Source organism: Betta splendens, chromosome 4, assembly GCF_900634795.4.
Source record: "Betta splendens chromosome 4, fBetSpl5.4, whole genome shotgun sequence".
Taxonomy (NCBI): domain Eukaryota; kingdom Metazoa; phylum Chordata; class Actinopteri; order Anabantiformes; family Osphronemidae; genus Betta; species Betta splendens.
In genome coordinates, this window is record NC_040884.2 from 4,023,120 (window position 1) to 4,035,164 (window position 12,045).

The 12,045-nt window shown below is 47.4% G+C and overlaps 1 protein-coding gene across 1 annotated transcript in view; it reads left to right on the top strand.

The window, feature by feature from the left end:
- The first annotated feature begins 1,618 nt into the window (after window positions 1-1,618).
- Window positions 1,619-12,045, top strand: part of LOC114853820 (collagen alpha-1(XXIV) chain) — a 39,814-nt gene continuing 29,387 nt past the window's right edge. The window contains exons 1-3 of the mRNA XM_029147628.3: window positions 1,619-2,289; window positions 6,687-6,757; window positions 8,865-10,183. Coding sequence (XP_029003461.1) covers window positions 2,237-2,289; window positions 6,687-6,757; window positions 8,865-10,183 — 1,443 coding nt within the window. The 5' untranslated portion in view covers window positions 1,619-2,236. The remainder of the gene's footprint in view (window positions 2,290-6,686; window positions 6,758-8,864; window positions 10,184-12,045) is intronic.

Consider the following 12,045-nt stretch of genomic DNA (forward strand, 5'->3'; position numbering starts at 1 on the left):
CCAGCTGCTGCCCACGTTCTCCCCGCGCGGCACAAACAGCCCTACAAGCCGGTGACACGCACGCAGCGCAGCAATTTCACAGCGCTGCGTCTGCTAATTAGAGGCGCGGGCCGGGCCGGGCCGGGTCGGGCCGGGCCGGGCCGGGCCGGGCCGGGCCGGGCCGGGTCGGGCCGGGCCGGGTCGGGTCGGGTCGGGTCGGGTCGGGCCGGGCCGGGCAGGTAGAGCTCGCTGCCAGTCTGCAGAAGCAGCTCGAATGAGAAGCGCTGTCCTCCACAGGCGCTTCTTAACATGCACACGCCTTTAAAACGCTGTAGTCACCCTCACGGAACACTGGTCCCGCGGTCCTGGCCCGACTGCAGCGCTTTTATTAGCCATTTCACGGGACAAGTTATGAAACGGGGACGACCACATGTTTCAGGAGGAGGTCGGCGTGCGCTCATCCTCCAGAGAGAAACCGGAGACGGGGTCTGATTCAGATTTTCTGACAGCAGTCACTCTTTGGCCTCATTGTTCTGGTTCGGCACTGCACATTGGACTGATTAGCTCACATCTGGATTTGTGAAAAAAGAGGGAGTTTGCTTTAAATTTACATGTCTAAACGCATTTTATATGTAAGAAATGTTAACTAGCCACAAATGGGACACACTGGTGATGATGATTGTTGGTCTAGTAAATGCATAATCATCTCATTAGAAGAACAGCATTGCTTCATTGCAGTGTTTGCTGATCATAAAAACAGACAGAGAACAAGAGAGAGAGAGAGAGAGAGAGAGAGAGAGAGAGAGAGAGAGAGAGAGAGAGAGCGACGAGGAGAGACGAGAGAGAGAGGAGAGAGGAGGAGAGAGAGAGAGAGAGAGAGAGAGAGAGAGAGAGAGAGAGAGAGAGAGAGAGAGAGAGAGCGAGTCAGAAACAGTGGTTAGAGAGCAACCAGGTAAACGTAACCAGCACCAAGAGGTGTTAATGTTGCAGCTGATCCACTTCTTCAGCTCCATGTTCGTGCCTGCTTGTTTTACTTGTGCGTCTCACCCGGGATTGAAGACAGGAACTGCTCCGGCTCCTTGTAGTTCCCCCTGAGTTTCCTAAACTGGAAACCAGATGGAGGCCCTTCGCGTCCACGCTGGACCGGGACGTCTGGAGGAGGATGCTGGGCTGTGGGAGGCGCCCGTGGAGCCACAGAGCTCTGTTTGTTCTAGGTTAATGGGTTAACCTGGACGCGGAGCGGTGCAAGTGGAGTAGAGCCTGTTTGTGTGGATGAAAACCAGGGCAGGAGATAAAGAGGGAGACAAGAGTATTCAGACTTAGCTGCAATAATGTTTGTGTCTCGTTTTTATCCGCTCCAGAAAAATAAAGCAGAATTGATATTTGGAGCAGATGCAAAATCTACAGTAAATCCCACAAACCACATGCTACCCACTGTGATGAGTCACTTTATTTTAATATTATTTACATGCACATGATTATTAAATGGTCTGTATCATAATGATGACTGGATAATTAGGCATAAACATAAACCTGAAATCATTATTGGATTGTGGTCAAAGAAAATAAAGAGCAGAATCCAACTGGGCAGGTTTTAACGGGCACGTAGTAATAGAAGGGATCACTAAGACAGGAAGCAGCCAACAGCTGATCTCTGCCTCTGTGGCATTATGTCTGTCTCGGTGTGAACCGTAGTGCACGTGCGTCTCCACCTGGACCGCGCTTTCCTCAGCGCCGTCCGCCCTCCGGCCCGCGGACCGCGCGCTGCGCCGGCACCTAAAGCAGACAGAGGCCAAAACTATATCCGTGATGTCACGAGTCAGTAACTGGTGAAATCCAACACCGCCAGCTGCAGTCGCGTTGGGGTGAACACAGGTCCCCTTGCATCAGTGCAAGTCAAGGCACATAGCAGAAACCACCGCCTGGAGGTAGAGACGCGCAGAGCTGCATCTGCTGTCGAGCCGGAGACCGCTCCGAGAGCAGAAGCCACACACCGACCCCCGCGCGAGCTCTGCCGCCGCCCGATCAGCCGCCCTCCGGGTTTCGCCGTCCGCCCCCTCGGAGAGAAGCAGCCGGACCTGCGCGCGCCGCGCAGCGCAAAGACGCCGCGCGGGCGAAGTCTCACCACGCGACCGCAACGCGATGCGGACGTTGTGAGGCGGCAGTGCGCTTCCCGTGGCTGCAGCGAAGGGTCGGCCCATGAGCAGGCATCCTCTGTTTTCACCCAGATCTCTGCTGCCTGGACAAATGCATACAAATGCATTTAGGAGCCCAACGGACAAGGAGTGGACACGTTTCCGCGGCAGCAACGTAAGTGGCAGATGTTTGGGCAGATGTTGGCTTCATGTCAGGGTTGGAGGAACTTCACAAATGCAGTGGGAGCGCAGGTCACGTTACTGTTGTGGGGTTTGGTGTCACACTCGGTACCTGACTGACACTCATCCACTCAGTGGCTTGAACGCATGCAGCTTATTTCAGTGCAGAGCTGCCTCACAACAGGATGTTTCTGTGACTTCCCTGCCTTTATTCGCGCTCTGACTCCGTGTTCAGCCTCATGCGTTCGATAATGGTTCTGTCAGGGGCTTTGAGGCGTTTGAGCCTCAGGTCTGTTCGTGGGTGGTTGAACACGAGAAACGCAGCAGCTGCTTATTACAACCTGAGTATGATGTTTGTCTTTAATCATTTCCATGTTTGCTGTGATGAGCTGTGGGAATAAACACTAGCAGGGAGAGAGTTTGTCTTGGATGCAATTATGCATATTCAGCATATCTCTGATACATTTCTGCTGTGATCTCTATGATGATATCAACCACTGACAGTGAGTCAATGTCTTACTCATTAACTCAGTTTGTCACCGTGTTGAAACTTTGAATCTGTTCCGCCTTTAAACCCTAAAATTCCTCATGGACGTGTGTGTTATTGACATAAAGGACGTGGGCTTTGTTGCCCTGCCACATCCAGCTGGGACCGTGGAGCAGCCGATGCGTGCGTGTCGTCAGCAAATATATTGCCTGCTATCGGAATTAAATCCGAGCGGTCTGCAGCACATTATGAACGCTGTCCAGACAGAATCCACAGGCAGCTGAGCTAACGGAGCATTGGGCCGATTGGGGGTTCTAAGTGTCCTTGAGAGGGAAGGCGAGGGCCCTTTGGCACAAAGCGAGGCCTCCCCTGGAACCACAGGGGGTCCGAGCGCGTGTGCATGGGTGGACGACTGGCTCATGGGCTGCAGACAATCATCCACTGTTGGAGGCTGTGCTGCTCCATCGCTGGCAGTGGTCGGACTGGGAGAGCGCTCCTCAGGCCTGAAGGTGGTGGGTTCATCCGGAAGTGGAGTCTATTAAAGACCAGGTCTTTTGGTTCTGAGCACAGGAAGTGTTGTGCAGCTCACTGTGAACGTCACAGCCACTGGCTTCGACCCATTCACCGTTTGCTGCTTCCTTTGCTCCGTCGCAGCAAACGAAGCAGGGAAAGGAGAACGCAGCGCAGACAGGCGAGTTCAGCTTCACCCGCAGATTAAGACGCGCTCAGAAATGACAGACGTTTCCACGGACCACCAGCCTCGAGGAGGAGCTGTGTGCGTTCACCACATGGGTGCTGCCCAGCTCTTAAGGTCATTATATGAAGAACAGACACTCAAGCTCACCATGAGGCCGCTATCACATCCAATCACTACAATGCCCCTTTACAAGGCCCTCAACATTTGTTTTCCATGTACACTGGCTGAATATGCTGCCAAGGGAAGACTTTGAAACACTACCCATCATGGAAACATTCCATATTGTTATAATGAATTATGGGATTGATTTTGTTTGGATGGTATGCGGTCGTTGGGAAAAGCCGATTCTCCTACACAACGAATACAACCCTCCACTTCCTGCAAACGCTGCTGCAAATGCTTATGTCAGTGCCACAGGTGAGCGAAACCCGCCTCCACCTGGTCGGATCCCAACTTGCACCTTTGACACACGAGTGGCTGCAGGGGCTTTGGCCTGTGTGTGTCATTAGGTGTATTTAACCCTCCTCACATCTAAAGTGAAGGAGCAAACCAATAAAGCAGCGCAGACGTTTACTCACAGCCGGTTGTGGCTTCGCTCCTTGTGGACTCAGTCAATCTTTGCTCGGCACCGACCTCTTGACTCCGGTCGCCGCTCGGAGGAAGCGCACCGTCCGAACGCTTGGCTCGCGTCACAAGCGGCCACCGGATATTATGGGATTCATGTTTTTATGCATCAGTCGCTCGGGGTGGTTTTAAAGTCAAACGCAGGAGCAACTACAGCAAGTCAAATGAAAGTAGTTGACTGTTAATTTTTGCTGTTGGCCATTTGGACGTGAGAGGAACTCCGAGCCGCTTCACGCTTCCATAATGAAGTAATTATGCTCAGGATACGAGCGCTGAGGCTGAAACGCAGCCAGTAGCAGCAGATATTGGCTGCGGATCAGTGGCTTGTTCATATCCAGGAATGTTTTGGTTGGGCCTGAGAGGTGCAGCGTGTAGGGACGGATCACCTGATTAGCAAGGAACACAGATGTTTACTCCATGCCCTGTCGTCCAACAGCTTCACGTGGGCTTCGCCGGCCGCTTCGTGCAGAGCCCCGTGTCATCAGAGTTATTACCTGCCCTGTGTTTCAAATACAGCATTTAAACCGGGCCTCGGCTCAGCCACGTCTTTTCAAAGTGGCATATAATCATAATGGAAGATACACACACGCTCCAAGTCCTATAACCACAAATCTACTGAGTAATGACTCTGTGTTGAGGCTCACAAACACTGCAGCCACTGTTACAGAGCTTTTCTAAACCAACAATTCAGTCACGGTGACTGTCGGCTTTATTTTCATGGTCTGACGCAACCAATGCACCCAGGACAGGAGAAGAAGCTGCTCTTATCCCAGCTGGGATTAACAGAACCTGCATCGGTATCATGGTCTACATGCTTCCTCCTCATCTCAGAGTTGTGTGACAGAGGGATGGATTTGGTGAACGAGCCGCCAAATCAGACCTGTGAACAGTATTCTGTAAACTCAAGCCACCTTCTGACACACGTCAGTGCTGAACACGAGGAAACAGCTTCACTGAACGGAGGTGAGCTTTTCTCCGTCGAACCGGATCCGACACTTTGCTTTTCCGTTTGACTCTCGGCCTTTTCCCGCGGTTGAATGAGCCATTGTTTGGAATCCGAGCTCATTTTGAGGAGAGAAGGGCTGTTTCTGCAGGAATGATTCACGGCGGAGGGGGATTTCAACTTGTGATTATTTATAGTCTTTACTCGACACCCATAGTGGTATTTCCCTTAGTCAACAGAGCAGTGTTTGGGGAGCTTTGTCATGCTTTCAGCAGGCTTTTCCATTGGGTGCCAGAACTGGAAAGCATGTCACAGTGTGCTGTCAATTAGATGAGGATTTAGCTCCCAATGTAATAAATCATATATTATAATGAAGTAACAGCAGAAACTGGTGAGTTTGCAGCAAATACTGTGAGTAAGTGTTTCATGCTTCCACCACTTCCTTGTTGTTTCGTCATAAATAATTTGATTATTACAATAGGAGCTGACTCTTTCCCACCGTTGCTGCACATGCACTGAAGCGATGACCTGGGTCTGTTGGTGGCAGAGCCCCAGGGATGCCTTAAATAGACCCGTGTTCCTGACAGACGGGCTGAACAGGTCTGTCTGCATCAGCCTCAGATGAACCCACTAGACTCAGAAAACAGACCATCAAGGCTTGAATTCAGTCACTTTAAGGTCTAGTTTGGTGTTTTTGTCTCAGCTAAGTTGAAGCAGCATTCTGTACCGTCTTCTGAAGTGTCACTTCTACCTCTCAGCACATGGAGGCTTGTGTTCATATGCCCCCTCCTGCTTTCCCCTATTGCTTCTTCCTGCTTTGGGGATATTTCTGTTTTCTCGGCTGAGGAATGTCGCACCACTTTCTTGACGGGGAACAGGTGACAGACACAACACATGCTGCTTTTACTTGCACTCAGTCAAAAATAAACTTTGCCTTTCTCTTTCTTTCTTTCTTTCTTTCTTTCTTTCTTTCTTTCTTTCTTTCTTTCTTTCTTTCTTTCTTTCTTTCTTTCTTTCTTCTTTCTACAGAACTCATTTGTTGGACGCACTATAATGATAGGATGACCCACTGTATGTACTTACAGGACATATGTCCCGTGAAGTCTCTGATCTTTCCATTTAGCTGCATCTAATTAGATTTTGATTGTCATTCATGGCTGGACTGAGTTAAACCTCCTTCAGATCTGGGTACAGTAACTTTACAAGAACAGTTGTGTCCAGTGGGTGGACACATATGGACACATGAAAATAATCCGCTGGAGACTGTGATTGCTTTTCACTCGCAGTTTATCAGACCTCATCTGTAAGTGTAGGGATATAATTTATGTTTCTCAAGAGTGGGAAACGAATGTTAGTGCAGTGTTGAAACTCATCTGGGTTCATTTATTTATCTTTATTGTCTTATTCTCTGCTCTCCTGTAGCTGAAAGGTGGGCACTGCCACCTAGAGGTGTTGGCATTTAGGCTCCAACAAGTGATTCTTATTAAAATAAGTAATAAAAAACATTTATGATCATGATTAACTACACCTGTGTTTCCTTGTGCATCTTATTGTGACCACTGTACATACTAATTGTTACAGCACCGAAGTAGCCAGTCCTGTGTAATCCACTGATTGACTTGTGTTTCCACGTCTCTGTAGGTGGAACTTCCTCCTGCTCCTGTCAGTATGCTCAGCGGTACTCTCTGGAGAAGAAAGCTACCTAGCTCAAGGTAAATCCTCATGTAAATCAGAATTAAAGTTCAACAAAGACGTTGCTGACATCAAACTCAGGGGACGTGTTTCTACATTTGGCTTTAGTAAAACCCGGATAACAAAGTCAAACCCAGAGAAAAGCTGTTCTGTGATTCTGGTGAATGCCACCTTGTTCCTGGTTATGTGCACTGTGGCTTTGAGGCTGACTTCAATCATGTCATAACGTGGAGTGAAAGCAGGCAGTTAGATGAGATGGTCTTAGTAACTAAAAGCTGTGGAAATGTTATTTAAAGCTATGAATAAAGCACTTACGATAAGAAAATTTGCCTAAAAGCAGGAAGAAACAAACAATCAGTGTTTTCTTTTTATTAAAGGGAGCAAACATCTGTATAAGGAAACATCTGTACAATGAAAATATATAATATATATAACATATTTGCAGAACACCTTGACTAACCAGCATAATGACATTGGGGTTACAGTATAATATAATATAGTATTATGTCACACATATATCACATACATACATACATTTCCTTCACACTATGAAGGAAATTCATTCATCAAGGAAGAATGAAAGTGTCTTCTGCCCACGTGTAGCCGACACTACTCCAAGGATCAATCCATCATAATGAGGGGAGGAGGAATGCACACAGAATGCTAGCGGAGCTTGTCTTCACATCAGACAGGTTAATTGGAATCTGGGCTGACATTACTCCAGGCAAAGAATGTCAAGGGCATCGCAGTGTTTGCTTAGAGATAAATAGTCTGTCTCCTGGTCTGCACTAAAAACCCTGTGAAACCAGATTCAGGAAGATGAACTGCATGTGGTGCTTGTGCTAATCATTCACTCGCTCTGTGTTTAATCCTCCCTCCAGTGCAGTCACCAAAATCCACAATACAAAAGCTTTCCCTCAAATGCACCACTTTCCTACTAACTAACTAGTTCTTTTGGTGTTAGTTGTGTGACACAACTATATTATATTAATGCCGAGTGTTTTGTAAGGTGATCTATGATGATCTTTCCTTGGTTTCTTCAGCTGTAGTAGTTCATACCTACTTTAACCATTTGCCCAGTGATGCTGTGTGTGACTCATGTAACGTAGTGCCCTGCAGCCTTCTGGTCTTTAATTGTGTCCAATCTAGTTAAATAACTGGTCACCCACGCATCTGCTGGCTGTGCCTCAGTCTCATAAAGTCACCGAGGAATTACCTGTAGGCAGGAAAAACAATGACAGGCCTCTTTGAGCTTCCTGTGCCCCAAGTCTGCGTCATCCTTCTTGAGCCTCTGCTGCTCATCTGGAGCACAGCTGCCTCTACAGTGTATGTGTAATAGAAAGAAAGAAAGAAAAATAGCTGATAACAGAAAATAATATTGTCTGACAAGTAAATCATTTGAACAAAGAGTGGACGAAAACAGAGTTCCTGACTATTTGGGGTTGGAAAATAACTATATATGAATATGTGAAAACTAGTGGTGTGGAATCAGTCAGAGACCTAACGTAATGGTGGTTATCAATATAAAAATGTCTATACGAATAATAATTCTGGGCGCGTTAGTCAAACCCTCATGTTAGTTCTGTTTTTTGCTATTGTTATGCTGACGACACTCAGCTCTAACTCAATCTGAACCATTTAGTGAGTAGAGACTCCCAAAGGTTGACAACTGCCTCTGTCATGTGTAATAAAAATATCTTTTTGTATTTATTTATTACTCACTCATTATTGAAGCTCCTTTTTTTCCTGATTGAATCAAGCCTCCGAGCAGTAATAAGGAGCGTTGTTTTCTGGCTGCTCTCTCGTCTGGGTGGCATTTCTTCTTACATACATTTGGGACCTCAAACAGCAGCACCATAAGGCATGTGTATATTTGGACTTCCTTATCTGTTCCAGAGATGTGATGAAGGGGGAAGGAGCATTTAGCAGACCCCAGGGCTCTGCAGCAACCTGCCTGAGGAAATCAGAGTTACTGGCACCTTTAAAATTTAAAAGATTAGCATCTAAAAAGACAAGGTTTTGCTACCTCATGGTTTGATTATGGTACTGCACAATGTAATCTTATCTACCTGCTTTGTGAACTTGTTTACACATGTTAACCTCACCGGTGTCTCCTCTGTTCTACAGGTGTGGATATCCTTTATCAGCTGGGGCTTACAGCTCAAAGCAGCGCAGAAAACGACAGGACGAGCTCACCTTTGACTGCTCATACCACCGCTTCCTCTCCCTTCAGTCTCCCTGTTCCTGGATTTGGTGTGTTACTCAATTCAGACTCGCTTTATGAGGCTCCGGCAGCCAGCCTGTTTCCGCCGGAGTTCGGCGAGGAGTTTTCCGTCGTGGTGAGCCTCAGCTCCTGGCGAGCAAGCAATGCCTTTCTCTTTAGTGTCAAAGACAGCAGGGACCGGCTGCGTTTCGGCATCCAGCTGCTGCCGCGCAGAGTGGTGGTGTACACGGCTGAGAAGGCCTCCATCTACTTTACCTACAGTTGGCAGGACGGGCGCCAGCACTCGTTTGCCGTTGGCGTTCGTGCGCGCTCGGTGTCCTTCTTCGCGGATTGTGGGGCGGTGCAGCAGCGAGAGCAGACCCTGGGGAGGTCTCTGACGTTGGGGGATTCCAGGGGTCTTCTCACTCTGGGACGGATGAACTCCAAAGCGGCAGCGTTCCACGGTCGCGTCTGCCAACTAGATGTCTATCCTTCCGCTCAAGCCGCCGCTCGCTACTGCAGCTACCTTAAGAAAAAGTGCCGGCTGGCCGACACTTTTCGATTGTTGCATTCTGGTTTGGATTCTGAGGCAAATGAACCTTCTGCTAAGTCCCCCGCTGGAGTAGTGCCTACACATCGTGCTTCCATGAAAACAGATGCCAAACTAACCCACAACTCAAGCTTCAAATCAGCAGTAAACCTTCATCAGAGGGACGAGAGCCACATTTCCACGTTGGACCCCCTTGCTCAGCCTGACAGCCCCATCTCACCCAAACCAAGCGGGCAAGGAGTGCTTGATCCCGTCTACAGCACCAGTACGACCGCTACAAAAAACACATTGACAAAAAAGAATCAACCCCAGGGTGATGATGATGTGTCTGAGAACAGCACAGAGGATGAAAGCAGCTTTGTGAGTGTCCAGATTCTGCATGGCGCCCCAGATCTGACCTCCCCAGCCAGGCAAAGTCGACTGAAAGAAGGACTTAAGAACAACTCCATCACCGGCTCCAAGGACCCTCGCGCTCAATCCCAGTCCACTCCTCAGCTTCAGGAGATGTACCTGATAGCCAACGGCACCACTTTGTACCGGGAGAACCACGTGGACACCTCAGAACAGCACGATGTGGACGGCAGCTACGACGACGCGAACATGGAGGGATACGATTACGGATACGAAGAGCCGGAGTTCTTCTATGATTACGAAGGCGGTTTCCATGGTCCCAAAGGAGAGCCAGGTCCCGTGGTAAGTGATCGACTTTGTGAATCACGAGAATATCTGAGTGATTATGGAATCGCCTTTGAAGTCATGAACGATCCAGTCCAGACACTACTGTACCCGTCAGAGCTAATTTAGGCTACTTACATTTGAACGCTTTTTGAAATGTCTTACATGGGCCAAGAATATATGAAGGAATATTTGGAGGGTGGTGAAGTCATTTGGAGGTGATGACATGTTAAAGCACTGTTCTTTCTTCATGTATCCACAAGTTGTTACAATAACATATCATTCCCTTGCTGACATTCTGCCAGGCCCTTGTGTTTTTATGAGAGGATTACTCATCTGGAGGTTAGAGGTATTACCCTGGCTACAAAAACTAGCTGTCAGTGGAGCCTTATCCTGGAAGATGGCTGCGAGCTGCTCAGCTGTTTAGGCATTGCTTATTTTCTGTTAAATGTTTTGGGTCTTTATATCAAATCAGTTCAAGAGCTTGAAGAATGATGTAAGACGTCATCCGCCGGTTACCTGAAGCATTAGCTTAAAGTGCCTGCAGCCCATTAGGTGGAACATGGCTCGTGATCACTGAGCCCTGCAGCTCAGCTTCAAACTCTTTACAGCAGTATTATGAGCATGATTTTGCTCATATGTCTCCAGTGGATGGGCAAACGATTGATATCACTGCTAGTATTACTATGTTGCAATGCTTTTATTTTCATGGCTTGCATTTCTTGACTGCCATGTTGATACCAGCAGACTTTGAATGCTGAAAGAAGGTCTTCCTCTGTGTCAGTGCCTCCCAGCTGATGTTCTTGGACCATTTACAGTTACTACTAACATGTTGATGTCATGAAGGGTTCTCATACTGTATTGATCAAGGTACAGTATCCAGTACACATGACCCAAAGGCCTAAAAATGAGGTATTTGCTAAGGTGAACAGAACTGCTGACTTGTTTACTGTATGTTGGGCAGCAACACAGTGGATATTGTCATTCAGCCAATGTCACACAAGTGCAAACGATGACTCATTCTCCCCTTCAGCTTTCCACTTAAGTGACTCCAAGTATTTGACCCTTGTCCTGGCATCAGAGATGAGGTATTGTGGATATTATCATTTTGCTGCATGAGTGCCTCAGTTTGTCTAGGCCCTGGCGAGGGCGGTGGTGTGCTCACAGTTTCCATGTGTCTGTATGTGGGAGTCCGGAGGAACAAACAGCTGTTTCTTTATTCATGTCTCCCTTTGTGCCCTTCTAGTGCTCTGTTGGGATCAGGATGAGCCAGCAAACTCCTTTCTAATCTCCTGCTCAAGCCACAATAGAATCGGATCAGAAGATCTGGATATTGTACCTTGTAGTTTTTCTTTACATAAAACAGACATTCCTCCTGTTATCTTATTAGAGATTTATGTGTAGGCGTCTTCATGCTGTTGTTAATGTTTATTGGCTTTGAGATAGATGAGTTTCAAAATTAATTCCTATTGCCATTCTGTCATTTCTACTGTAATTGTATTAAACCTGTAATAGTCCTACATGATGAAGTGAGTGACAATGAAAGAAATCTGAGTTCCATCTCAATGTACAGGCTTGGGGTCAGGCCTGTTGTTCAGTCACCTGCTGAAAACTAATTACTTGATTGGTTTTGTGGTCAGCAATGTTCAAAGAGCTGTGTTTATCCCAACGCTTTACTTTACAGCAGTATCAGCTGTCACAGTCAAAGATGTACCAGAAATGACGGACATCTGATCATCTTTCTGATTATCTGAATCAGATTAGCTTTGTTGGTTGTTGATATAATTCAATATAATACATTTTTCTTAATTTGTGGACTAAATATTTTTTACTGTCACGTCACTGTTGACTGTGACGTTGTATACCTGTAGCTATCGTCC